Below are 26,057 nucleotides of genomic sequence, written 5' to 3' on the forward strand. Positions count from 1 at the left end.
TACTGTTGATCTATGACTGTAAATGAATAAATCTGAATCTGATATAGGTTCCATCTAAAGGAGATGACATACCATCCAGGTCCCAGGGGGTATATCTGTACCCAGATGGGAGATTAATTTCAGCTATTCTTTGAATGCTTTTGCATCTTTGTAACAGTAAGATTAGTTGTATCTGCACCGCTTGTGGTCAAAGTTTCCTATCCCACAAATTGGGTTACTCACTTCCAGATAGGACCTGGAATTTTTCCTGGAATTACAATTCACCTCCAGAATTCAAAGATCAATTCACCTGGAAGAAATGGCAGCTTTGGAGGGTGTGCCATAGGATCACATATCTTAAGAGCCCCCTCCCCAAATAGGTAGAAGTTTCCCAAGATGGAGCTGGCAGCCCTGCAAACCATACCTGATCTTACAGGGGTGAAACATCAGAGGTCTATAAAATCATAGGTAAGACAGAGAGAGTAACAAAAAGAGATTTATTTTGACCTCTTCCATAATACTAGAACCCAGAATCACCCAATGAAACTGATTAGGTATTTATTCAGTCTGGATAAAAGAAGGCACGGCAACCTACAGTGCATAATTATTTTATAGAACTCATGGCCACAAGACGCAGTGATGTCCTCTAATTTAGATAGTTCAAAGAGCATGCTTGGACGACTGTTTTCAACAGCAGCTTTTCAGCCACAATAGCTAAGTGGAACGTCCATGTTCAGAGGCAGTATAGCCCTAAATACCTGCTAAACAATGCCTTCCTGACTCACTTTTGGTTTTCTGGATGCATGTGGTTTTTAATTGTTGGGAATGGGAATCTGGATGTAATCTAGATCTTGTAGAGTGATGCTTTTAGAGAGAGCCCATGCTCCCTAAGTGCACAATGAAAGCATATGTGGCATCCAAATGAAGATGTGTCTACCCAATGGAACTAGCTGAATATACAGGAGGGGGCAAAGGCTCCATGGGAAAACCCAGATTATGTCCTTGTGACACTAATTTTACATCATTTTTTTTCTTGAATTATTTAGTGCTCATCTGCTGAAATGTCTGCACCTCTGGGACGGAGAATCTGAGGTCAGTAGCTTGTGAACTGTGGTTGAACCTGCTGCTAACAACTTCATTATGTTTCTCCCTTAGGCAGAAAACCCCCCTCCCCGTGAATATGGGTCAAAATCCACAGGAAAATTCTCCCGCACAAGTTTTGTTGAGGTGCCCTTCGTGCATAGCTGGACTCTCCTTTGTCAGCCTTCAAGTTGATCAGACGTGGAGGCACAGCAGAGTGAGGGGCTTAATGCAGAATATCCCTTCCAGGAATTCTAAACAGTTTACTTTTGCATGTTTGACTGCAGCACTGCATTTCTTAATGTTGCAGACACTTGATACAAACCCCCCATCCCCTTTTTTTCATAGTGCTTTAAAATCAGATGCCCCCTGGAATCTCGTTGGACTGTATTACCTAATCACTAATATTTGTGGAGGGACTGGAGAATCAGGAATCAGGAACTGCAGATGGGAAATGGGGATCAACTTCATCCTTATGTAAAACTATCTAAATGGTTGTGGTCAAGACTTCCTGATATGTAGAGTATCTAAAGCACCATTGCTGTGCCCGAAGGCTCCATCCATTATTGGTCCTGTCTGTGGGTGAGCTGTCCAGCCCTTCTCCTCAGGCTCTGACTTGTCTGGAATAATCCCTTTCCACCCCTTGTGCTTTGGTGACTCAGACCATCTTGTACCTTGTTGTTCTCTCCAGCACCTTTCCCTAAGGACCACAATAATCTCTCTCTCTCTCCCCCGCCTCCCTCTGGAGGGAGGGCAGGACAGGATTACTTACTGCTTAGAGAGCCCCATGTGCTTGTGGGCGGGCAGGAGAAGCGGTACAAAGAGGCTGGCACCAGGCAAAACAGCTGGAGAAAGCGAAAGCACAGCGTCTGGTCCAGGCTGTCGCTGACTCTGGAGTCCTGCATTTTGACAGGTAAGGACTGGGAGCTGAATTTACTGCCATAAGTATCAGGCTTGGAGGCAACCACATAGCGTGGTGTCTGAGTGCTATTGGCCATGTGTACAGTTCAGTGTTTGCATTGATGGGAACCTAACTGTGCCTGCTATGGAAGTTCCTAATCTATTGGTAGGCACAATTTTTGACACCTGGGTGTGAAGCAGAGGACAGAGGTGCTAGTCCTGAGGAATGTTGTCTTGTATCTGTGTTGTTTCCTTTTAATGTTTTGTATTTAAACTTCTATTGACTTCAATGGATCTTCAATCACTCACTCCTTTATCTGCCCATATTTCCCAACTTCCATTCTCTTTCACCTGACTGCATTTGTTTTCCTTTGTTGCTCCTTACCGTTGGATATATTTTGTAATGCCCTGAAATCTGCCTGGCATCTTTCTGACAATATATTTTCCCCCTTTCTTTAACTGATCTCATGCCCTTTCTATTTTTTTCCTCTACCCTCCTTTCCTTTGTGTGTCTCATTGCTAGATAATAAAATCTGTAAGCAATAGTTACATGTTGAATACATGCGTATATTGTACCTGGTTACCTTAGGAACTCTGGAAAATAATAATAATTCCTGGGGGTGAAATCATGTCCTTAGAGGAACTGCCTGAGAATTCAAACAACTGGGCAGAGGGTGGCAAATTATTATCCAGTACTTACTTTTTTTTTAAAAAAACCATCCTTACAATTATTGCAAACCCGCTCCAGTTCCTCCCTTCCCCCGCCCTTCAGAGTAACATTTACCACCTAGTTCAGAATCCCAGCTGAAACTATTATGGTTTATTTTTTAAACTTAATGAGGACAGACCATTAAGAGGGACCATTCCTCTTCAGAAAGGGGACTCATGAATGGGCCAGTGTTATTTGCTTGCCTTTAGAGGAACAACAAATCTGGGCGGGGGGGAGCCCACACCTGCTGATCTGCTTTAACATCTGCTCAATCTGCAGAAAGGTTTTCCTGGTATAAAGGAAAAAAAATAGTAACCTCCCAAGATCTGTAGACAAAGTAGGTGAAAAGGGCACTGGAGCAAAGGCTGGTGAAAAAAGATGGCAGCCTTAGGTGACTGGGGCAGAAAAGCTAGGAGCTTCAGGGCATAAAGGGAAGTTTTCTTGGATATTTACTTGAACTGAACAGATGCTGCACAATGGTGGTGACTGGCAGGCCTGAGTCTCCTGGCCCTAACGAGTCCTTCCTTAAAGGTTAAGCCGGGCTCTGCACTCCCCTTGCCGTTTACTGACATCAACCAAGTCTTGAAGGCTGGCAATATGGCAACAGTATATCCACAGTAGTCAGTAATGGGCCAATGTCATGTTGTGATTGAGAGCAGGTGGACTCTAATCTGGGGAACTGGGTTTGATTTCCCACTCCTATGCACAAAGCCTGCTGGATGTCCTTGGGTTCTTCAGAACTTTCTCAACCTCACCTACCTCACAAGGTGCCTGTTGTGGGGAGAGGAAGGGAAGGGGTTTTATGCTGTTTTAAGACTGTTTGAGAAAAGTGGTGTATACATTCAAGTTCCTCCTCTTCCTCCTTCTTTCTTAAAGCTACAGTAAACAATAGCTATTTACTCTTTCTGGTAGCTCTTTACTCTCTCCATACTTTTTTTTGGATTTTATGTGTTATCTTGTGCCTCAAAAGGCCTCTGTACTTGGAGATCCTAGCCAAGGTTCATGTCCCTCCCAGGATATAGTTTGAATTGAGCACATTTATTTATTGTTTGATGATCTTTTGATCCCGTCCCTCCTCCAGAGAGCTTGGGGAAGCACACATGGATCACCTCCTACTCCATTTTCTCCCGACAACATCCCTGTGAAGTAGGTTCAGCTGAGAGATTGACTGGTTCAGAGTCACCCAGTGAATTTCATGGCATGGTAGGATTTGAACCTGCATCTCCCCATTCCTACTGCTCCATGAGGAAAGGACCGAAAAGCCTGCAATGGTTCCATCCATGCACTTGAGCCAAGGTTTGGGTAATGGGCTCTTTAAGCCATGTCCCCATAAGAAAAGGAGCAGAGGCTTTGATCAGAGTTCCCCAGGTGTGGCACCTGCACAGTTACCCACATCAGTTCGCTGGTCTTCACTCCTCCTGTTCAGGAATCAGCAGCTGAGAAGGAGCTGAGTCCAGTTGCTCGTGGCTGCTGCCAGCAGTGAAAATGCATAGAGAGAGAGAGAAAATATCCATTTCTTGAGATGGGCAGCAATGCCGAAGGCCAAGTGGAAAGCACTCGAAGGCCAGACGGGGCTCCCAAGCTGCCAGCAGCTTATCCCAGTTTTATCAAAAGAGCTCCGTGTATTTCTTCTGGCTCTGTAGGATAATCAGATGTATCAGAGGATGGGGCTTTGTGGCTTTTAAGGGTGTCACAGGGGACAGTGTCTTGGCAGGTTCCGTTTAACATGGCAAACCTGCTGAACTTCTGTACAGCTCTTCAAAGCAAGTGGGCTCTTGTCCCCTTTTACATCCAGCCAGCCCCATATTCCCTTTGCCGACTTTTGGCCATATTCCTCCTGAAAATCCTGACCCAGAAATCTTGTTTATTTTCTCAAGAGCCCACAAGCGTAGTGATTGGAGGGCTATGCTTTTATCTTCTGCTATGCTTTCCCTAAACTACGTTTTGTACTCCCAGGGATCTCTCCTGTGTCCCTTGCAGCTGCTGTTACCTCAGTGATGGCTTCTGTTCCCGTGCCCCACCCCTGGGTCCTACAATCATGTCATACCCCATCATTATCAGGTGTTCGGAAGTGGCACGCATCCTCAATTCCAGAGGGATCCACCTCATTGCATCAAAGCAGGTCTTAATGAAAACAACTTCTAGCAAAAGCCAACCCCACCAGTGACTAGCCTTGGTACCCATGCCCCAGGCCAGGTGCCAACTGAGACAGGTCATAATAGCAAGCCCAACTGAGCCAACACAGACCATGTACATTCTGACAGCCACAGGTGGCCTAGCCCCGAGGCAACAAAGAAGGATACTTTGACCTGTGGATTCCAAGTGTTGTTGGAACAGCAGACAGGGGAGATAGGGAACAGTTTATTGGGGAACCTCTCCTATCCACTGAAATGAACAGGATCTACATTTTCCCAGCACATTTTCTGGGTTGTGCTCCTCAGTAATTAGAGCCTAGGTTGCAATTCTGCATTTCTTTGAGAAAAACCCAGGAACTCTCTGCTCCCCCTTCTCTTTATCTTAGCAGCTGCAGTGTGAAATTTGCCGGAACTCAGAGAAAGCATGACCAGGGAACTGTGAGGGCCCTGGAGGATTGCAGTGGAGTTTGTCAAACTGTTTAGAGCATCGGTGTGGCACTTAGTGACGCCATGCTGGCCCCGGGAGAGGAATTTAGTCAGGCACACAGAGCAAGAATTCTGGGCTTCGGCCTCTGGAGTCTCATTTAACAGGAAGAAAAAGAAAAGGACATTAAGAAGGGGGGAAGAGGAAGATGTTATGCCTGGATCAACTCACAGCCACCTAAACTAGCTTTTTTATTTATATATAATTTGCAATGCAGGTCTGAGGATGAGGTGGGTAAATCTGGCAGCAAATTTGTCACGCGACTTAGAACTAGTAAATTGGGGGAGGGTGAATTTTATTTCTTCTGCCCCTTCATTTCCAGTCAGATACAGCCTCTTATTGCCACAACTGTTGTGTGTGGCCGAGAAGGGGGCATCTCCCAGATGATGCCTGTGTGTGAATTTCATGCAGATGTCCATTTCAAATGGGACCGTCCTGCAGGAGCTGCCCCAGACAACCTGCATGGCCTGCGCCCAAATTTGTCTGGATAGCAACACTGTCACCCCTGCTGCAACTGTCCCCCTCTTTGGAAGAGCAGCAGGGGGCATCACCCAGCTGCATCAAGGGATGGCTCAGTGACCAAGGAGATGCCAGTTACCCACCAAGCTGGCACTGGGCAACAGCCAATCATCTGAAATTAAGAGGGCTGAGAAATAGCCAGGCTTGTTGAATTGCCCTTTGTGCAGTGAGGACTGTCTGTGCAAGAAACTTGATGCACAGGATTTCCTACTTTATTCTTTTACCAGACCTAAGCCAGATTCTGCTCTTCTATTACCCGATTTCTATGCTCAAAACAAAAAGGAGAGAAACATGTAACACTGGTGAAGATCTCCATTTACCAATTTGCCTTGTGGCACCGCTCACAGCTGTAGAACTGTCTGTAGGGTGCAGAAAAAAATCAGAAAAGGAAGAAAAAATCCATCCAATTCAGCACATGAAGAGTTTTACCTTTTGTATTTAAAAAAGTCAAGGGCCAGATGTTGAATTCTTAACACCCCTATAAATTGTATGCTTCATTTCCTGGCTTGGAATCAAGGGGACTTCAATGTACTTAATTCTGGCTGGATCATGCATCATATTTAAATCCATTTACTGAGCTCGGAAGGATGGAAAGTTGAGTCAACCTTGAGCCTGCTATCTGAAACAGTCTTCTCTATGAGATTCTGGCTATTCCTGCTTCGAGCACCACTAACAATAGGAAGAGTTGACATCCAGCTGAAAGATTCAAAATACAGGCCCCACCCAAATGCAAGAAAAGACTTGGCAAATATGTATGGAACAAATCTATTATCTTTTCATCTCTTTTGTGTAGTTCTTTGGTGCATTGTTCCCATCTTTTCTTTATTTCATCCCATTCATTTAACCCATCTTTCCCCTTTCTATTACAAGAAAGCAGTTGAAACCTGAACTGGGGCTTGGGAGTCAGTCTGGGTCTGGATGTAGACTAATAATCCAGAGAAGACTGATGAGATTTGGGGAAAGCCAGCATAGCAATTGGTGCATAACCTTTTCTAGAGGGAGCTAAATTCATAGCAAGGGACCTCAGCAAGGGGCCTTCAAGGCAAGTGAGAAGCAGATGTGGTTTGCCACTGTCTTGTCTGGAGGTCTCCCTTCCAAGTACTGACCCTACTTAGCCTCCAGGATCTTACAAGATCAGGTTATACCATGGTGCCTTCCCTCCCATTTTTTTAACATAGCAGAGTGCATTGTTCTAATTGCTTCCCTCTTCTACTTGATAATTATTGCTAACTAGTGGGGCCGGCCACGCATTGCTGTGGCAATTGTCCTTCTCATCACAGTCCGCAACCCACACAGATGTCCATGCAGGTCCAATGATCCCCAGCATAGCCTTTTGGGGTGGTCAAATGGAATCCCTCTTTCCCTTTTCAATGCACATCGTTATATGGTGCTGTCTTGTTTTTTTAGTATAAGGTAATCCTTTCCATTCCACAACGGAACTGTCCAGAGTGTGAATCCCACTGTCCATGAGGCTGGTTGACATGCACAGTCCTGGCTTGGGTAAGGCAGAACTGGGGCAAGGAGGCTATCCCAGTCAGGCAGCAGAGGCAGGGTGGAGAGGCGCTCAGATCGAGGCCAGCTCCCTAGGTTCTTAAAGGCCACGTGCAAAAGAAGCGGAGCCAGTAGTGTTGGTTCGCCCCCACCCCGCAGATTTTCTTAGAAGAAAAAGGCAAACTCCAGCTCGCTTTTAGTAAAAGAGAGCTGTGGCGAATATGGGTGAGGAAGTGGGTAAGTGGTGGTTGGATGTGAGGGAGGGCAGAGTGAGGTGTGTGAGGATGAGCTGGATGTGTATGAGAGTATGTGTATTGAGTGGTAGCAGTGAGTGAGGCACAGAGAGTGAAAGTTACCAGCGTGTGAGGGGGGGAATCCCACCTGACGTCTCACACGGCAAAGTGTGTATGTGTTTCACTTCCACTCGTATTACCTAACAGTATTACCTGTTTACTGTTTAAACTGCTCATCTCTGGCCATCTGCTTGAACATAAGCCCTCATACCAAGCCCTCAGGCCACAGACAGGCAGGCTGCACGAACATTCTAAGGGTGACAGTTAAACGCAAACAGCTTCATGGCCTGGTGCGACAGGAAAAAGACGTTTTACCTGGCTCAGATATGGACTTTCAGTGATTTGAAGGTCTGATTACCTGCCTGCAACAGGGAGGGACGTCATGTGAAAATTTGGGGGCGATCCGTCCAGCAGTTTCTGAGGGACACCATCAGGGACAAACACACTGTTAGATTTATATATATATAGATAGGGATTTTATTCAATGGTCTCATTAACAAAGCAATGGGGTTAGGGGAATGTTCAAGACCACCAGATAGCCATCAAGCCCTGGCTTCAGCTCCGTAACACTCCAGATCCCCTTGTAATTCCAAATCAGCCATTATTATTTTCCTGCCTCTGCAGAACGTTGAAGGACCAACAAACTGACAGCCATTCACAATAGTCTTCTCTTCTTTCCCCAGGAGCAGCTGCTGTGGGCTAGACTGTTGGTGCGCAGATGCTCTTCTAGCACAAATTCCCTGCAACACTAAAATGGAAATCCCATGAGGCTTTGGGCAACAGAGGGAGAGTCTGCTTTATAAAAGTCCTCCACATCCAGAAGAGTGACCAGGGCCTCTTGTGAGCAAGTACAGAGATGGAATATCTGCACTAGAGGAGACACACTGATCTACCCCGACACATATTCAGTCACCTCCCATCTCAAGACAGAGTCAGAGATGGGGAAAACCTGCCTGCTTCTGTTGCTTCTGAAAACATGTGGAATTCACATGGAGGAAGCAACAAGGAGCCATCATGGCTGGGAGACCACGTGGAAAGGAAACAACTCCCAGTTCCCAAGTGAAGCTTGGAAGCAACACCTACCTCAAAGTATCATTATAGGGGTACGGAAAGGGGGCACAAGAGCTCTACTGGAGATGCTAAGTCTGCACCCCCAGGTGGCAGCTGCTGACTCAGAAATGCATTTCTTTAACCTGGATGAGAATTACGACAAGGGGTTGGGTTGGTACAGGCAGCAGATGCCAATCTCACACTCTGGGCAAGTTACTGTCGAAAAGACCCCAGGCTATTTTTCTTCCTTCAAGGCCCCAGAAAGGATCCACGCAATGGACAGCTCTGTGAAGCTGCTTCTTATTGTCCGGGATCCGGTTGAAAGGCTGGTGTCTGACTACACTCAGATCCTGCACAACCGCAAGGCACAACAGAAGCCCTACCAGTCTTTGGAACAGATCCTCTTGAAGAATGGTCAAGGACTCAACACCAAATACAAGGCCATGCACCGGAGCCTCTACGCTGTGCACCTGGCTCGATGGTTAGAATTCTTTCCGAGGACCCAGATTCATGTAGTGGACGGAGGTGGCCTGATTCGGGAGCCGCTCTCAGAGATGAGCCAGGTTGAGCGCTTCTTAGGACTGGAGCCTTACCTAGGCCCAGACAATTTTTACTTCAACCAAACCAAGGGCTTCTTCTGCTTGCAGGCCAGAGGACATCAGCACTGCCTGGACCAATCCAAAGGGCGACCTCATCCAGCTGTAGATGAACTACTGCTGGAACAACTCTGCACATACTTCAGTGAGCACAATGAGAACTTCTTTGCCATGGTGGGACGGACCTTCAACTGGTGCTGAGTCCTCTTTGAGGCTTGGTGAGATATTCAGATAGTGGACTGGCTCTGGGGTAAGGCCTATAGGGACAGGGGCTTCTGTGGTGGATCTTTGTTCCCCTTGTTTTCTAGTGAACTGGAAATGGACCACTACCATGGAGAAGCAATTCAGTGGCCTCTGAACCCTGAGGGAAAGAGCACAACAGGAAGTAGCTTATATAGTAGCAATCATATCCCACCCATTCACTCACGTATTCTGAGCCTTTCAATATAACAGTTGGCTGTTTTTTTCCAGATCTCACACCAAGTAAGACTAATGAACCCTGTATCTTATATATTCAGATGATGCATTGTAGGCTATTGGTGATTCAATCTCCCTTGGAGTATATGTCCAGCAATTGTGTGAGGAGCCAAACGCAGAAAATGTAAACCATTTGTTTACACAATAAGTTTCCTCATTCTGTACCTCATACTATAAACAACTGTAGGAACTGCATCTCAACCATTCAGATCTATTCAGACCCTTGGACCATCCAACCCAGTATTGACTACATTGGCAGCAATTTTCTAAGCCACCTCAGACAGATAAAGGTCTTTCCCAGTTCTGTTACCCAAGACCCTTTTAACTGGAGATACTGTGGGTTAAAACCTGGGACATATATGCACTTAATGAGGACTACTGCTGAACTGCAGCCCCTTGATGGGACACAGGCCTGACAAATGCAGAAAGATCCCTTCAGGCAGCCTTTACAAGGTAGCCCAAATTCCTCCTCATAATTTTCATAAAATCTGACATTGTGTTGCATTTGTGGCTGCAGAGCCAATCATAAAGAGCACAGGCATCAGCAAATGAGAGGCAGAATGACTGCATGGGAGACCTGAATATAGCATGTTTGATCAAACATCCCATTAACTGGGGCTTATTCCCGTCTTGACTGAGGATGGGATTATGACATTTCCAGGGCCTTGCATGCTCTCTGGGCATGAAAGGAGAAGCTGCAGCAGTGCCCTTTCTAGATCAAACTATCTAGTCCTCAGTAGGTTTTTTTTTTTTTTTTGCAAAAATGCCATTTATTCCAGCTGCAGCAGCTCTCAAGATTGCTTCAACCAGGGCAAACAGCAAATGGTTTTTGGACACATGGTTCTTGCTGAAGCCAAGAACAGTGCACAAAGGGTGCAGAAGCATTCTGGTTGAAACAAGCTTGTAATGTATGTTCAAATACTTGGAGTAAGCCTTATTGAATTTGATTGGATAGGCAATCATAGGCCATAGGCCTAGTTTGTATTGCACACGCACAAGTGGCAAAAGCAAGTAAAAACTTTTAGCAGATACATCTAGTATTCCCTTGAACTAAATCACACAGGTGCTACTGAAAGAGAATATCCTGGAACCCCTGTGGATTCAACTGCAGACGTAGCTGCTTCTGTGGAACTATATATTTCCAACTCAGTTCTATACCCTATCAAACAATACCTTTGTCTGTGGGAAACTAAGTGTGATTTCTGCAGAAAAGTGAGTCAGAACAAGAGGGAATTGGGAGGCTGAGGTTGCCCCAGTGATCACTGAAGGATTCTTACACTTTTACACCCAGTTTTCCCCAGTGCCTTTTTCAAACAGTAAAGGTGTAAGGAAGGCATCAGAGAAAGATCTCACCTGTTCCTGAAAAACTGACAGGCATTCAGCATCATCTGCTCATGACCAATCCAGCCATGCAGATACCATACAGACTGAAGTACTCTGCTCAGTGGAAAGTCTTGCAACAGGTTCTTGGTCTTCAACTCACAAGAACTAAGGAAGACACCTCATGCCAGTCTTCTCTTCACAATAATGCATACCAACACAAGCTTTCCTTTCTTGTCTACTTCTTAGAGAACCAGTTCCTTACAAACAATGAATTCATTGCTCTTCATAAGTCTGCCAGAGACTGAGATAGAAAGTAGCGTGCTTATTGCTGGAGACTGACGATCAGGTTTGCTTATCTTAGTTTAGTGTTCCATAGGAGTGCCATTCCTGGAACTCAGTCAATAAATACCCTATTACGATGTATATTCCCCTATTGATTATGCCAGTTTTCTGTCCCACAGCAATGTGAAACACCACTGCATTTTTTAGTAAAAGGGGCATCTGAAAACATTTATTAAAGTGGTCAATTTTGCTGTCTCACAAACAATACAAAAATGGGCCTTGGGAAGAGTCCAACCCCAGCTTACCTGCCACCACAGGCGTCTTACTGATTTTGAAATCATTATCTATGTTTACAAGGGCTTTTATCTGTGTTCTCAAGGGCTTCCTCCTTGATCAGATCCTGGCATTAACTTCAAAGTGTCATTCTTCTAGCAGAATATGCTGGACAGAAATCCAAAGTGGCTAACACTACTAATGCCAGAGATAGAGATGCAACCAAAGCCCCACTTTATGTGGCTTAATTCACTCAGGAGGTTCCTTCTGAAAGCTCCTGACAAGGGTCTCACTTGAAAGCTCCATCTCTTGTATGAGTTTCAAGTCGCAGAGCTTCTGGACATTTGTTTCAGACTGAAATCACAACTCAAGAGTTTACACAGATTTACTTAATGACAGATACAGCCATGCCAGGAACTCAAGTATTTATGAAACAAATCTCATTTTGCCATCATAATTTGTTACCAGTGTGCCTGAAATTGTACTGTATGAGCTAACCAGATTAATAACATCATCAGGAAAATTAATTCACAGAACATACTAATATGTATAGCCAGCCACAAGGTTATTATACTATACTATATAGTGGTCAAATCATATACTAGTAATCATATGACAAAATTGCCATTATAATCATGGCAGCATTGCTAGTGTAGCATTTTGTTGCACAAGTACTTGATTTATTGCTGTTGATGATTTTAATTTGCCTTTATAACTGGTGAGTAATTGAGAATAAATACTTTATAGCACAACTAAGCATTAACTAAAGCAGAAGCCAACATGCTATGTTCAAGAACCTACCCTTGTATCTGATACCCTTGTAAAAGTATTGCATTATTAAACTACACATTCTTTTATACATTAAATTCTGGCCTTTGATTCCATAGGATTACTTCAATTACCTGTCAAAGAAAAAGGCAAGTCAATCAAAAATGTGGCCATGTTAAAAATTACAATTTGGGAAGGTATTTTTTTTAAATGAAGCTCAATAGGATTTGAAGGCACCAGTTTTATAGCTAAGGCCGTTTACGCACGGCCTCCTTGCGCCCCCACGCCGCCAAGAGTGCTGGCGGCGTGGGGGCGCAAGCCTGCTTGCACGCCAAGCGGAGGCCGCCGCAGGAGAGGCGGCTCCACACGGAGCCGCCTCTTCGCCCTCCTCCGTTCTACTCACGATGTCCTCGTCGTCGCCTGCTGGCCGTCGGAGCCCCGCCCACGCTGCCCTCCGACCCCTGGAGGTCGGAGGACAGTGTGGGCGGGCCGGCCAGCCAGCAGGCGGCAACTCGACGAGGACATCGTGAGTAGAACGGAGGAGGGCGACGGCGTCTTCCCGGCGGCGCGGTTCACACCGCGCCGCCGGGAAGACGCTTCCTCCCCAACAACAACCCTTTAAAGGGTTGTTGTTTAGGGCGGCCTGACGCCGCCCTGGGGGCGGCGTTTTTACCGCCCCCAGGCCGTCGTTTATGGGCCGTGCGGAAACGGCCTAAGATATGGAGTCTCAACCACATTGACTTTACAAACAACCAAAATGACACACAAGAACAAGTTTTGTAAAAAATGGTTTTATCAGTTCCATTTTTGTATAAAACACATGGGAGAAACTTAGCCAATCAACACACAAACTGCTGCCACATAACAAGGTACTTTTTTTGTCAAACTTTGAATCTAAAGAACAAACAAATGTTTTAAGTTTACAGTCAATTGTCTGTGCTCTTCCATTTAACTATTTTTTTTAAATTCCACATATCCCCATATTTCTTCTGTCCCAGTTACAGTACAATGACAGGGAGGAAGAGGGCTGTTTAAAACTCTTCTCTATGCAGTTTTCTGCTGTCCCTTCTTTCCGATCAGAGACTTGTGGATGTGAGGAATTACACCTGCAAAGAGAATAATGGATTAGAATTAGAAGTTGAGATTTGGTAGCCATTCATATCATGTTACATTCACTTCCAGTTCCTTCACAAGCTGAAAAGATCATATTTTGCAGACTTTGAGATGTCAAAGCAACCAACCGCCTTTATGAAAACCCCGTGTAAACTCAAAAGAGGAAGGAACCAAGCAATTTGCCTTTCATTTAATACTAGTATTTGGGACTGAACTGGCTCAGCTCAAAAAACACAATGCCAAGAAAAATTATTACACACACTTTAAAAACCAACTAACACACACCCTTCCCGCAGATTTTCTACTTAGATTAGGTTTTCCTCAAGTACATAGACAGTGGGCTGTGTGGGACATACTGTGAAAATATGTTTCTGGTTTCACCCCCTGATCTACTTTTGTAGCCATAAATTTAAAATAAGAAAATTATTTTGCAAGAAAGGTGTTCAGGGATTGACATCCAGGACACTGGTGGAGCAAAAACCCCCCAAACATTGCTGTGAAATCTGTTCTATTTTTCTGTTGAGATTAACATATCAGCATGCTTTTAAAACCCAAATTCAACAAGCAGCAAAGAAAAGATCAGAACCCACCTCTGTCACAAAGCTGCATTTGAAGCAGTGACTTGGAAACATATTAATAAGCATGACCATTTACAACTACTTCATACAATAAAATACAGACAGCCATTTACCAAACTGTAATTTATCACAGTTGAGCAGTTTGTATGGCTAAACCAATCAATGTTCTGTCAAGCAATGAGGGGAATTTCATGCATGTCCTCACTTGAGTAGAAATCCAACGAAGAAGCAAATTTCTCACTACTTGGCAGATGTTACCATTTAACATCTTACCATTTAGATACAAGTACACTGAGAAAAGCTACACTTAATTGATTGTAATCAACATCAGTTTTTACTATAATCTAATCATTTCAGAAACAATGCTGATACATACCTCCACCAGCAATTGTAGCTTTAATAAGGGAATCCAATTCCTCATCACCACGAATAGCAAGCTGCAAGTGACGAGGAGTGATACGTTTTACCTTGAGATCCTTGGAAGCATTACCTGCTAATTCCAAAACCTGTCAGGAGAAAGGAAAGACTGAAATAGGACACTTTTAAAAGGATTCAAATTCATCTGTTTTTTGGGAAACAAGGCCTATATTTTACTAGCCAAAACATGAGCCAACTTTGTTATATTGTTATTAGAAAAATAATTCTGGGCCCCTAAAATAAATGGTCTTCAAGGTAACCAATTCAAGATGGTTTAATACAGCTCATGAAAACCTCTTAACCATATAGAGAGCTGGTTTCATAATAAAGGTTCTGATTTCCCAGAGAAGACAACAGAAGTCTTTAACTATTTTGGAGTCTGCAGTTATGACCAATAGAAAAAGCTTTTCCCCACACTGCTCTAGGGTGAAGGGTCAAGCAGTTGTCATTTCTTCCCATTCACAGAGGCAAGAGCATAATGTTTGGAATGTTTGGTGAGTCATTTACCTTTTGTACCAACGCTGTCTGAAGACTTGGAGAGAAGGTATGAAAACAACCCATATTAGAGTTTAATACCTGTTAAGGATCATACAATATTGTCTGATCCATGTTTAAAGAAAGCAAGATCAGATACCGTGTTTCCCCGAACATAAGATAGGGTCTTATATTAATTTTTGCTCTAAAAGATGTGTTAGGGCTTATTTTCAGGGAATGTCTTATTTTTTCCATGATTTTGCGCCCCTTCACATGACCAGATCAGCTGCGTCAGGAAATCTTATTTTTGAAGTAGGGCTTATATTTCAAGCATCCTTCAAAAATCCCAAAAAATCATGCTAGGGCTTATTTTGGGGAAACAGGGTATGTAATGGAATTTCAGAGATACCTACAGGGCCATGGACTACATTCATGGGATTTGGCAATAGAACTTACCTCAGCAGTGAGGTACTCAAGAATTGCAGCACTGTATACAGCAGCTGTAGCACCAACCCGTCCATGGCTCGTAGTGCGAGTCTTCAAGTGTCTATGTATACGGCCCACTGGGAACTAAAAGAAAGACTTGTTCAGTATTCACAGTCAAAGCCTGCTTCAAGGCCCTGACAGTGACTGTGAACCTTTTTTAATAAAAACACGTACACTGAATGTGGTTATCTCCACTATAAGTAATCTATAATCAGGACCTGAACTCAAGTTTTTCCAGACTAGTCAACCAAGTTGCCAAGTTAAGCACTGCTCTTGTTACTACCTGAACTCTTCTCTGGCCAAGAGGCAAGAATAACCAACAACTTTGTTCCAGGGAAACTCGGCTTCCTTCTCAGTTTGTGATGAGTTTTTTGTGTTTAGCTTTAATTGAATATCTGAAATTTTTTGGGTCCATTAAACCCTATGGGAAATCTTTGCAGGGCTAGGCAAGGTCAGTTTTTTGAGGTAGAGCCAAATTCTCAGAGTAACTGCAGGTGACTCTCCTTACCCATGAGTTTGGTAAATACTGGGTCACACAGTCCAGTTTTATGGGGCCCCAAAGAGGGGAAAACAATGGAGGAATATGTAAGGGCCCATGAAATTGAATTCTTGGTCCAATCTTCACTAAACTTGGGGTCTCTTGTAAAAAGAGGCACCAGTAGCTGTGCTGCAAATTTGGTGCCTTTATCTTAAAAAATAGCTGCCCAGAATCCCACAAAGTTTTCCCATTAACTAACATAGGAGCTCTTCCCATTAACTTTTAAAGGGAACAGCTCCATGTTACCCTATGGCAAATCTTTTAAGGGCTCTCAAGGGAGGGCTGTTTTTAAGATAGATTTTTGGCAGTGATGCAGGTGCAGTTCCTTATGAGAAACTCCAAGTTTGGTGAAGACTAGGTCAGGAGGTCCCATGCTATGGACTCCCAAATGGAAGAAAACTGGGTGCCTATAAAATTGGACCCCCTGACCCGAAGTCAACCAAACCCAGGGCTCTTGTAAAGAGAGGCACCTACAGCTATGCTGAAAATCTGGTGCTTCTGCTTCAAACCTCCCCCCCCCCCCCACACACACACACACAGCAGCAGCAGAAAAAGTTGCCATAGGCTAACATGGAGCCATTCCCTTTAAAAATTAAGGGGAACAGCTCCTATGTTAGTTAATGGGAATATTCCCTGGGGCTCTGGGAAAGCTATATTTAAGACAGAGGCACCACATTTGCATGGCAACTGCTAGTGCGGGATACAATGTTATGGGCCCCCAACTTTTCCTTCATTGTTTCTAATGGAGGACAGATGGGTATACCCTGTTTGGAGACATCCTGTCCCAATCTTTACCAAATTCTGGGGTTCTTGTAAGGAGAGGCACCAGCAGCTGCCATGCAAATTTAGTAGCTGCTTCTCAAAAAACCACACCCCCAGAGCCTCACAAAAACTATGGACCTGAAAAATCCATAAAAAGCCAAAAAATTCTCAGGGTCCTTTTTTTGGTTTTTCCCCCAGGGCATATCTCAATGCACACCTCTAATGCACAGCATACAATGTTATAATTGTTACAACGATAGAGCAACATTGCTCAAGAAATCTGAATAAAATCTGACATTGATGTAGAGGTAACCAATATACAAATTTTACCTGAAGTCCAGCTCTTTGTGAGCGAGACACTGCTTTCGCCTTGGCTTTTCCACTGTCCTTGCCAGCCTTGCCTCCAGCCTAAATTTTTTAAAAACACACACACAAATAAAGTTTACTTGTTTTTAAGACACTAGTCAGAGACACAGGACATTTCAAAACTAAGAATCCAACATGTAGGGATGAAATGTCTGCTTAATGTTAACAGCCACATTTTCTATAAACTCAAAAGCATGAAATTGTCATAAGTTTTAATGTTATGCTTTGGTATTTCTTTTCTTGATAAAGAATCCCACCGTTATTCTTGAACCAAAGCCTAATATGTAAAGATGTGATTTTATTATGTTTTTAATCCGTTATCCACCTTGGCGGTCCTGATAAAGGCAGGAAAGGGGGGTGTTTAATAAATTATGTAAATTAAAAAACAAACACATTATTAAAGAAAGTGACTCCAAAATTTAGATGGCATGAAGTTGTCATGATTGTTTGACATTACAACCGAAACCCTCTAGCTGCAAGTATTCAGTTGAAGTACTTTTGCAAAGTAAATGTACAGTGTAAATCTGTACATCTTGTTCAGTTACCTAGTTTTTTTAAGAGGGAAAGATTTATTTTAAATGTCGAAGATAAATGGAATAAGAAGCTTTAATTTGCAATAAGCGTGTAAAATATAAAAGATTAAATAATAAGGATTTGTTCACAATTTATATATTGCTGTAAATATTTAAACAAGTGTGGACATAAAATCGTAAAAAAAGGAGGGGGATTGAAAATGTTTTAGAAATGTTTTTGAGGATTTGTGGGGATAGGACCATTGATTTACTAGGATTTCAGCTAAAATAAGTGTTCTAAAACTGATCAAATGGAACTTTTATGTTAAGCATATCAACCCACAATTCTTTTTCCACTTAAACTGTATTAGGATTAATAAAGATGTTACATTATACATGAACAGCTCCAGCCCATTTTAAATAACTGATTTTCCTATACAAAAAATAAAACATATACAGTCAGCTTAATTTCTCCTTTTTAACTGGTAATTATCTAGGCATTAAAGTCTTATCTGAAATTTGAGCTGGAAGACCACAATTAATATATGCTGTGTAAAGCAGACATCTTGATTTAATAATAAAATGGGATAATCCACACAAACCACCCCTAACTCTTCTGGAAGACAAGAATAATAATTAATGAAGGCATACAACTTCTAGAATGAAATTAAAACCAAATACTTCATAATATGCTTGCTTCGGCGACAAATATATTGGCACTAGAATAATATTTCATAATTGGAAATCCCAATAACCAGAATTTCAATTCACCATTGAATTCAGCATTAAAGCATTGCTCATTATGAGCTGATTATGTGACAATACAATCAAATATATGACTGAGAGATTTTCATTCTTCTTGGTTTTGTAGGACAGCTTGAAAACTGTCTATAAGTCTGAACACAACCCTAATACTAAGACACCATAACAAGAGCAATATTCATGCCAGGGACGATTTTCTGCATATTAGTCTTAAAGTTATAACAAGACACCATGAAGCTACATACAGTCATTCATGTGGTGTCTATTTCCTGCCTTGACTTTTTTGCCTTGACTTATTTCATTGCTATAAAATGTAACAGGCAGTACTGTACTTTAGATACAGCAGTATAAACTAAGGATTATTATCTAATATGCTCAAAATGCCATCATAGACTACAATGGCTGGGTAGAAATCAGATCTTTCCCTGTTTTCACAAATTTCTATGCTTGAAAATAACAATGATAGCTGTGGCCTTGCATCTGTGTCTGGAATGCTGAACTTTTACTTTGCACTATTATGCCAATCCAAGCCAGAGGCTCAGAACAAGTTATAGGGAACCTTCAGACCTGTTCACATTGTCAGTTCAGCACAGATTCAAAACAGACAGGAGTGGTAAAAAGACCTTATGCTACCATGTATTTTATTAGAAGAACTATACAGTCTACATTATATGTGGTTATGTGACCAGGATCTTATCTTTATAGGATTCCAAACCTATTACATTCACCATGCATCTTAGGGCTACACCCATCAGTAATCATTTCATCCTATTTCAGACTACTTACAAATCAGGAGGAACAGGCCTCCACTCAATTACATCAGTAAAGGAACTACTTCCCTTCAGTAGAACTTAATATAGTGCTTTGACTTAACACCCTAAGCTATAACTAAAGAAGCATTTGCACACTGCACAAGCACTTGCTTGCAATATAAATACTGTATTGGCAGGCATGACGTATAAACAACTGCATAAACTGGAAGGAGGGTGTTTTCCTACCCACTGTTTTGCCATCTGAACTTATTATGCCATTAATTACACTGCAATTGTATCTTGTCCCTCCCTCCTCTCAGACAAAACCAGACTGTAAATTTCACTGTCATATTCTTTAAGTCTAGTTTTGAATCATCTGTCAAGTCAGAAAGCATCTTTGTATTGCCTGCTCTAATTTCTCTCTCTCTCATACCCACACGACTTCATATTTCTAAGAACCCAGTTAGTGCTTTAACAACTCAGAGGCTGATTGTCTCCCTCTCCCCAACAAAAATGCTTGAAAATATGTTTTTGTATTTATAGTAACAGAGTTAAATTCAACAGATGAAGTTAAGGTTTTGACTGTTTCAGAGGATAATCAATATTGCCCAGATTAATGCAGGGGGGTGCAATTAGCCCACTGCTCACTCCTATCAGTTTAATATAGGAAGAGAAGCCTTGTGTTAGATATCAACTGTAAATGCTGCCTCTCCCTGGACCTTAAAGGCAAGAAATGCACCCACCAAAGCAACAACACTGACTAGCCTGAAGCTTGACAGAACTGTGAGGTTTTCAATTATAAATTTCACCACAGCAATAACAATGTCTGCTAAAGAATGCTAAAATACCAGTAAAAGAAGATTTAAATTATTGTCACTTGAACAACCAACTCAAGATGTCCCAGTTCTCTCATGCAAGAACAGGATTGCAGCTCCATCCTAATCAAGTTAATGGAAAAAAGTACCAGACACTAAATTTCAAATGATCAATGAACAACTTTCAAGTTAACTCAGAGTTATACTTTATTTCAATAAGCTTTTAAAGGCTAGCTGCAGTCTTACAGTTCTCAGGCCCCTTCCGAACATGCAGAATAATGCACTTTCAATCCATTTTCAATGTACTTTGCAGCTGTATGGAATAGCAAAATCCACTTGTAAACAATTGTGAAAGTGGACTGAAAGTGCATTATTCTGCATGTGCGGAAGGGGCCACAGAAACAACTTGCTCAAGCTGTTGAGTTCAGTTCTTCTTGCCTCAATATATTTTCTATGCCAATCATCTCAGTCGGGCCATTACTAGAATTAAATGCATTACACAGAATACATAGTTAAGTATGCTCTTAAACTACACAGATTATAGCTCCAAATGCAACGTTTTGAGCTGCATGAAATTACCAATCCTGCATATGAACTAGCTGCAGATCTGCCCGACTGCTGTCACAATGCACTTTGTGGCATGGGAGGAAAAAACTGTTCGCAAACCTTATCCTAAGCATTTATTTGGATAAAACAAGATATGATACTAACAAATACTATAATCAGTATAATCAAATTCTTCTGTGTAAACCTGTCCATTTACTGAAATCTCCAACAGAAGCCATGCTACTGTGGGATTGGTTTTCTTTGCTGGGACACCTTTGTATGTGAAACCCAAAGAAATATATCTGATGTTCATTTAAATTATTTTAGGCAAAGGAAAGTAGTTTCTGCATTAAAACTTACAATAAGATTAAACTGGATATTGTTTAAAGTGCCTTATTCCTATCTCAAGCAATTTTAGCCAGACACTTTATATTTCTACAAGTTTAACTTGTTTATGTGAATAGCTTTAAATGTTTAATAGAATGGCAGGATACAATTTTTATGAACATTTATTCTGAATGTTCTGAAGTTCAAAGAAACTTGTATCCTGAAAAATTGTGTTTATTATTATACTTCTGTGTGGCAAAAATTTGGGCAACACATCACTTTTGAATCTTACACGAGTTTTCATTGAGGTGACAATCCTATACACAGTTAGGCACATCTAAGTCCAATTATTTCACGGGTTTAAGCTTATCTAACTTTGTATAGAATGGGACTAGGGGAAACACACTTCTGGATTACACAAAATCAGAAAGCAAATCTCTTCACATTTGTTTACCAAACATGGCCTGAAGCGAACAAACAAGGTATTGGTAAGTTTTGAGTACATACTATTTTCAAATGATTTGGGAGTACTGAACAGACCATTAGCAAGGCTAGGGTATAAGTGCTAGTCTAGCAAATGAAACAGAAGTCCAGTGGCACTTTCTAGCATCTGAAGAAATGAGCTATAACTCAGTGGTCATGTTGAAAAAATGCTGTTAGTTTTTTAAGGTGCCACTGGACTTCTGTTTTAATTAGCAAGACTTTTAAACTGCCATACATGTATACCATAATTTGCAACACGAAAAGGCACATACCCCTGAAATGACTGGAGAGAATTTGTAAGGGAAATAATTACAGACAAAACCTTCCAATGGACATTCTATAAAAACATATGACTTTTGCTATAGCCTCAAGCATTTCATTTAGTAGATTGAACTGATCATGTCATTTTTACAGGTGAGTTGCAAGAGAACAGTGAAACATGGCAAGCTAGGAGAGATGACACATGTTTGCATATACATAATGTATAAAATGGCCATAAAATAATGTAATAAAAATATGCAATAACTACCAAACATGAAAAATAAATTATAAACATGTTCAAAGTTAACAATTTTTTAATTCTTGTGTTCACACTGGAGAGTGAAGATAACATCTGTTACTTTGTAAGTGGGTTCCAAAAATTAAGGAACATTCAACAATGGGTACCCAAAGGTACAATAAACTATGAAGTGGGTCCCTTGGGAATCACTGGTTTAAAAGAATACAGAACAATTAGAAATGGTAAAACTCAGCAGTTTCTGCAATAACTTTTAATACCAAGAATGTTTTCCTGACTGAAGTACAGAATACAGTTAACCCTTCAACATCGCTGGGGTTAGGGCCGTGGTGGCGAACCTATGGTACTCCATGGCCAATTGGCCATGCTGGCAGGGGTTGATGGGAATTGTAGTCCATGAACATCTGGAGTGCCATAGGTTCACCACCACTTAGGGACAAGCTGCCCCCCACAATCTGAAAATCCTTGTAAAAAATTTTCTTCTTACCAGAGAATAAGTCTATATTTTTTCTTTAACTTTCAAAAAGAATTGTACATATTTATGGGATTAAAAGATAAAATATGTTTACATTGTACAATATATATACACACACACATACACACACACAAGCATTTGAGTTTCTAAACTTTTTCTGTTGCCATCTGCTGCTTCTGCAAAACTCCCCCCAAATCCCCATTTAGTTTGTTATGCGGACTTGTGATATATCAAAACCATGATAGGGAAAGTCATTATGTGGAAGGAATAACTGTACTTATTTCATTGGGAACGTGTTTACTGGGAATGTTGACAACTTGCGATAGACAATGAAAGGCAGTTCTTTCCCAACCATGCTAGCTGTCACTTCTGAAAACCAGCCTATGCACTTTTACCTTTAAATTCCTAAGTACTGGGCTTACGCCTGAGTAAAAGTACACACAATCCTGCGATAAAGCCTCAGTTCTACACCAAATAATTGGAAGCCTTTCTGAGTGAAAGCCAACGAAAGATTCTTCGCGGAAAATATGCAGAGCAGATCTTCACAGGCCACGAGCGAGAACCTGCCTGGAACACAGTGACAGCGGGAAGGGGGCTGGGCTCTCGCGCGAAGTTGCGGCGAGCGGGTCCAAGGCTGTCATAGCGGGAGCTGCCTCTGGTGGGACCCTCCACACTTCAACTGACGCCCGCGTGAGCAAACAGATGACATTTATGCCACATTCTGTTGCTAGGAAATCTTTTCGCAGCGGAAGAAGCGTTACGCAAGCCTGCTGGCAGCGCTCGAAGCCGCCCTTTGGGGAGCCCGGAGGCCTTGGCCGTGTCAGTGACACGGGGGCACAGTTCAAAGGGGGGGAAGCCTGCCCGCGCGCAATGCACACCAGCCTAACAAGACACCCCCCACCCCTAAGATCAGGGTCCACTGAACGCAGGGCGAAACCAGGGTTTGTCACCCAGTGCGCCTTCCTCAGCGAGAAAAGCCGCCGCTCAGTTCCAGCTTCCTGGCGGCGATACCCATATGCTACACGTGTTAGCGCATTCACACTTTACTTTTTAATGGGGAACACCGGAAAGCGGAATACGTGAGAAGTCCCCGAAACAAGCAGGGCTTCCAGAACACCCCGTGAAAAGGCAGGATGTGCCCCCTGGCGACTTCCCGGACCTCCACCCAACTCCCTTAATAAACTGGGGTTTAAGGTCACTCGTGACAGGAAAAGAGTCAACCTCGATCCAGCCGGACGAGAGACACGACACGATACGGAGAGAAACGCATCGCCTTCTCGCCGCCCCCAGGGGTGCCGGACGTCGTTCCCTCACTGCCGGCGCTAGAAATAAGTGGGAGCCCCGCAAGCACTTCTTGATTGACCGTCCGGGTTTATTTTCTCCGCTGTTTCGCCCTGCGCGCCATTATCTTTCTGCCCTCACCATGGTTTCGTCGCTGCCCTGTAAGGTTCGGTCCCGATTCCGAGCTAGAGCTGCCTCAGAAAGTCGAAAGACAATAACCCGCCTGAACGCGAGGAGGGAGCCTGGCCTGCCGCGGCCACGGCGAGCCAATCAAGACAAACCATGCTAGTTTGAACCTCCCGCCTTGACCAATCCAATTACGGCTTCTTACTTCCTCGGATAAGTCCCGCCCAGCGGCCCGTTTAACGGCTGTTTTTTGCCCCCCTTCTTTCTTTGCACACGGCACATCAGAGCGAGAGAGGTGGGAGGCGCGACAAACTGTCGCTCCGTGCGGGTGGGAAGAGTTCTGAGTGGCGGGCCTTTTGCCCAATAAAAGAAAGAAGCCGCCATGTAGGAGGCTATATCATTGAGGTAACAGCAATATGAACCAATCGAAAGCAAGGAAGTTTTCCCGCCCATGTTGTCTTCACCCTCCCCCCAGTTGTTTGTTTGCGAGGAGAAAAAAATGGAGTCGGCGACTCCGGGGTGGGGGTTGGTTTTGTATCTTCATTCAGAGGTTTCAGTGTGTTTCGTCAGTAGTCATCATGTCGATGCCCTAAATGGAAATAATTGTTTCTTTTTGACACCTTCCTCCCTGCCGCCAATTGTCAGTCTTTAACTTTTTGTCCCCCGCCAAAAAAACTGACCTCACAGGTATAAGTAAAATTTAATATTGACTTGGAATAGAGGAGGGGGATCCTATGGACTGTTACCAGATCCGTTCATTTGATCCTTTGCCTCACAGTTAATCTTGGAAGCGAGTCCCAGAGTTCACTGATTCAAGGGCTTTTGTAGCCTTTGAAGGAGGATTCATCCTAGGTCAGGATTGGTAGCAGCCATGTGACTTGCCACCACACAACTTCCTTGTCTTATCCAGGTACTTGTGCACTACTGTTCAAGAGCGCAGCCTCCACAAGAAAGCAAGTTTGGGGTAGTGGTTAGAGTTTAAGACTAGGATCTGGGAGATATGGTTCAAATCCTTATTTCGCCATTCACTGGGTGATCTTGGACCAGTCACACTCATCACAGCTTGCCTCCCAGTGCAGTTTTGAGGATAAAATAAAAGAGATGCAAATAACCTAAGCTGCTTTGAACTCACATTGTGCAGAAAGATGGCGTACACATTAAATAATAATTATAGTTGAAGATGGGTAGCATAATAGGTAGACTGTAGGATAGAATGTAGAGAAGGAAGCAGGAAAAAGAGAAAGCGAATGAGGGCTTTCAGGAAAAGGAAATGGGGGGGATGAGATTCCCCCCCCCCCACAAGTCCTTGCCAGTCCCCTTGTTTGCATATTGTCTGTAGCTGAGGCCAGGAACTTAGTTATAGTGTGGTAGTTAAGAACAGTGGACTCTAAGCTGAAGAATCAGGTTTGATCCTCCACCTGAGCAGCAGACTCTTATCTGATGAACTGGATTTGCTTCCCCACTCCTACACACGAAGCTTGCTGGGTGACCTTGGGCTAGTCACAGTTCTTCAGAACTCTCTCAGTCCCACCTACCTCACAAGATGTCTGTGGTAGGGAGAGGAAGGGAAAGGAGTTTTTAATCTGCTTTGAGACTCTTTATCGGAGAGAAAGGCAGAGTATAACTGCAAACTCTTCTTTTTATTCTGTTGCCAGCTAAATATCTGTGTAGATAAGCAGCAACATGGCATGAACCACAAACAGGCTAGGAGTTATTACATATTTGGACTACACAGGTATGCATGAAAATATGACTTCATAAATTAACTAAATGAAAATTTCTGATGAAGACAAAGCAAGCTCCAGGAAGCACAGAACATTTGGCAGCTATTAAAAGTCAGTGCCAAACTGGAAAGGTGGCCTGGTGATCATAATCATTGACAAAATGTATACCCTGCCTTCCTGTACTCATCAGGGCCACCAAGGCAACTAATGAATTAAAAACATACATCATAATAACAATGGAAACCAAACTACTGCTAGAAAGATATATGTAACCAACCTGCTATATGTATTCACTGCGATATGTGCATTCTTTCCTTGATCTTTACTTTATGGCTTCACACACTTTGTAGACAACTAGGCTTTCCCTGGTACTTCTGTCGCATGGGAACTGCGGTACATCCGTTATCTCGTAGGGCAACAAGCTCGTAGGGCTTTCTCTTGCTATCTGCTGCTGACCTTGGGGCACCTTAACTCCAAAGAATACACAAACTCTTGGGAAAACGGGAGGGGGGTTCTCTACAAGTGATAAAGGGACTGTGAATGCCAGCTTCGTCAGAACTGGCTTTGTCAAGTGTGGTGCTTTGATGCCTATTCAGTAAACACTTCTGATCAATACTTCAGAGTCCAGTTATTGGCTTAAGATT

General features: G+C 42.9%; 2 protein-coding genes across 2 annotated transcripts; one reads left to right on the forward strand and one right to left on the reverse strand.

The window, feature by feature from the left end:
* The first annotated feature begins 1,825 nt into the window (after positions 1 to 1,825).
* On the forward strand, positions 1,826 to 11,546 carry LOC125441798 (heparan sulfate glucosamine 3-O-sulfotransferase 1-like). Its single transcript, XM_048512712.1, has 2 exons — positions 1,826 to 1,972; positions 8,274 to 11,546. Exon 2 carries the CDS (start codon positions 8,529 to 8,531, stop codon positions 9,435 to 9,437), a length of 909 nt encoding a protein of 302 aa, XP_048368669.1. The 5' UTR covers positions 1,826 to 1,972; positions 8,274 to 8,528; the 3' UTR covers positions 9,438 to 11,546.
* Positions 11,547 to 13,134: 1,588 nt separating this feature from the next.
* On the reverse strand, positions 13,135 to 23,852 carry LOC125441799 (histone H2A.V). The gene is made up of 5 exons (XM_048512713.1): positions 23,705 to 23,852; positions 17,058 to 17,135; positions 15,398 to 15,511; positions 14,427 to 14,556; positions 13,135 to 13,465 (listed from the first exon to the last, which is right to left on the reverse strand). Exons 1-5 carry the CDS (start codon positions 23,705 to 23,707, stop codon positions 13,404 to 13,406), a joined length of 387 nt encoding a protein of 128 aa, XP_048368670.1. The 5' UTR covers positions 23,708 to 23,852; the 3' UTR covers positions 13,135 to 13,403.
* Positions 23,853 to 26,057: the final 2,205 nt, after the last annotated feature.

The sequence above is a fragment of the Sphaerodactylus townsendi genome, linkage group LG12, assembly GCF_021028975.2.
Source record: "Sphaerodactylus townsendi isolate TG3544 linkage group LG12, MPM_Stown_v2.3, whole genome shotgun sequence".
Lineage (NCBI taxonomy): Eukaryota > Metazoa > Chordata > Lepidosauria > Squamata > Sphaerodactylidae > Sphaerodactylus > Sphaerodactylus townsendi.